This window comes from Pteropus vampyrus, unplaced genomic scaffold, assembly GCF_000151845.1.
Source record: "Pteropus vampyrus isolate Shadow unplaced genomic scaffold, Pvam_2.0 Scaffold129, whole genome shotgun sequence".
NCBI classification, from domain to species: Eukaryota; Metazoa; Chordata; class Mammalia; order Chiroptera; family Pteropodidae; genus Pteropus; species Pteropus vampyrus.
In genome coordinates, this window is record NW_011888910.1 from 1100275 (window position 1) to 1102300 (window position 2026).

The window sequence follows — 2026 nt, forward strand, 5'->3', positions numbered from 1 at the left end:
TCTTAATTAAATTTGCCCTCTTAGGGCCAACAAGGGAGCCCACTAGGATCTCTTTTGCTAAAAGCCATAAAAAATATAAATAAGTCTCTAGCAGGCCACCCGAATGCTGAGATCCTTCTTGGAACACTATTGCACATCTTCCCATGTTAAAGCAGTTCACAGCTCAGAGGTTTTGTTTTTAACAGGTTACCCCCAGGATCATGTTGGGTTCACTCATACAGAGTGATCAATTCTCTACCCACTGTGTAAACAAATAGAAGAACATCTAGATGTCACTTTATACGTTTACTACTATCTACTTTTCTTCATTATACCTGGAAACTATAAAGGCAAAAACTGATTAAATAATTTGAGTTGCTAAGAAAGAATCTCAAATATCCATACAGTGAGATGGATGGATGATGTGGAAAAAGCTAGACCACCATTTGCATTTATTTACACAAATCCTCCAATGAATTTTACAAAATGTTAGTTTAGAAAAGTCAATTTTAGTCATAAATTTTAATTGTTTCTTCTTTCAGTTTAGAAGAGAGGAATAAACATTTGGAAGATTTAATTAGGAGGCCTAGAGAGAGAGCCAAAAAACCAAAGTAAGTTTTTATTTATTTTTATAAATAATAATGTCTTTAACTTTAGAATATATCTATAATAATAAGTAATACACTTTTAAAAACCTTTTTTCCTTATGTCAATTTAAGACAAACAAGATAAATTATGTGACTAACTAGAATAAAATAGTTGCTTAATAAATGTTTTTTGTAGGACCTGAATCGGAAAACCAGGTTCCCTGGCCCCATGGAACTTCTGATTACTTCTAAGGAAGACACTATAAAGATTACGAGCTAAGATTTTTGTCTACAATAAAACAACTTACCCTGGTATAAATACATAGCAGACCAGATTTCATGACCAGATTTTCTTACACTAATGTTAAATCTTATGATCCATTATTTTAGAAGATTCTCAGTATTCGATGGAACAAGGCATATTCTCAAACCTAATGGGATTGCCTAAGGCCATAGTAGAATGTCAGAATGGGACTCTTCCTGGCCCAGTTCCTGAAGTGCTAATAAAACATTTCTAGTTCCCAAAAAGAGAGTGAGTTTTCCATGTGCAGAGGTTCTGATGGAAATTTCAAGGAACTTGTTTCATGACTCATATCCCTTGTCCAGATCCAATATATTAAAAGTGTGGAAAGTGAGAAAGATTGGAGAAGAGATTTCTTTGACTGTTATGTTGTGAGTTCCCATTAATCCGAAGTAATTCTACCTCTTTTACCTAAAGGCTTGTGAGGGGTTTCCAGGTGATCACCTAAAGAGCTTTGAAATGCTTTTCCTAAATATTGGGAAACACAGAAGATCAGTGACTCACTCGTGCCTGAGAAAACTAAAGAAAGCTGCAGCAGCATGACAGAGAGGCTGTGTTGGGGGTGGCCTGTTCTCCCTAAAATTGTCATCAATTTTAAGAACCATGCCGGGTGAGAGATGAGTTATTTGGGGCTCTTGCCCAAGCTGCCTGGAGGAATATCAGCATCAGGAAGAGGACACCAAATTCTTGGAGGCCAATAAAGAAATATCAAGTGACCACCAGAGGAGAGATGCATCAGCCTGGGTCAAGGGAACTGTAAGACAGAGGTCCTCAGCAAAGGCAAACTCCAAAGAGAGAGAATCAGCTTTGGCCATTTGCCACGCCCGGAGGTTCTGTAGCCACCCAGCCAAGTAAGAATATCCTACCACTTTACTTCTCCCTCCTGCTGTAAATAGAGGAGGTTGTGAGCAAAGAGAGAGCAGAAACTGATCTCCAAGGGCAAGTGATGTCTACCAACTAAAGCCTTAGCTGAGAGAGGGGGAGGAGAAGTCCCACTTTTGAATGAAGATTAAAGGATTGATTAATATTTAAGACTGGACTTTCTGCTTACTAAATTGAGACTATGTTTATGCTTCACCGTGAAAACTGGCTATTAAGAGTGATCAAAAAATCATTGGGCCTGCTAGGTATTCAGCCAATGGCAAAGGAAAAGCTTCCC

At 38.0% G+C, this 2026-nt stretch overlaps 1 protein-coding gene across 1 annotated transcript in view; it reads left to right on the forward strand.

Annotated features, from left to right (window-relative positions):
• The window catches only part of CAGE1 (cancer antigen 1), a 51561-nt gene that overhangs the window by 46204 nt on the left and 3331 nt on the right, over positions 1-2026 (forward strand). The window contains exon 11 of the mRNA XM_011367073.2: positions 522-590. Within this exon, the coding sequence (XP_011365375.1) occupies positions 522-590 (69 nt within the window). The remainder of the gene's footprint in view (positions 1-521; positions 591-2026) is intronic.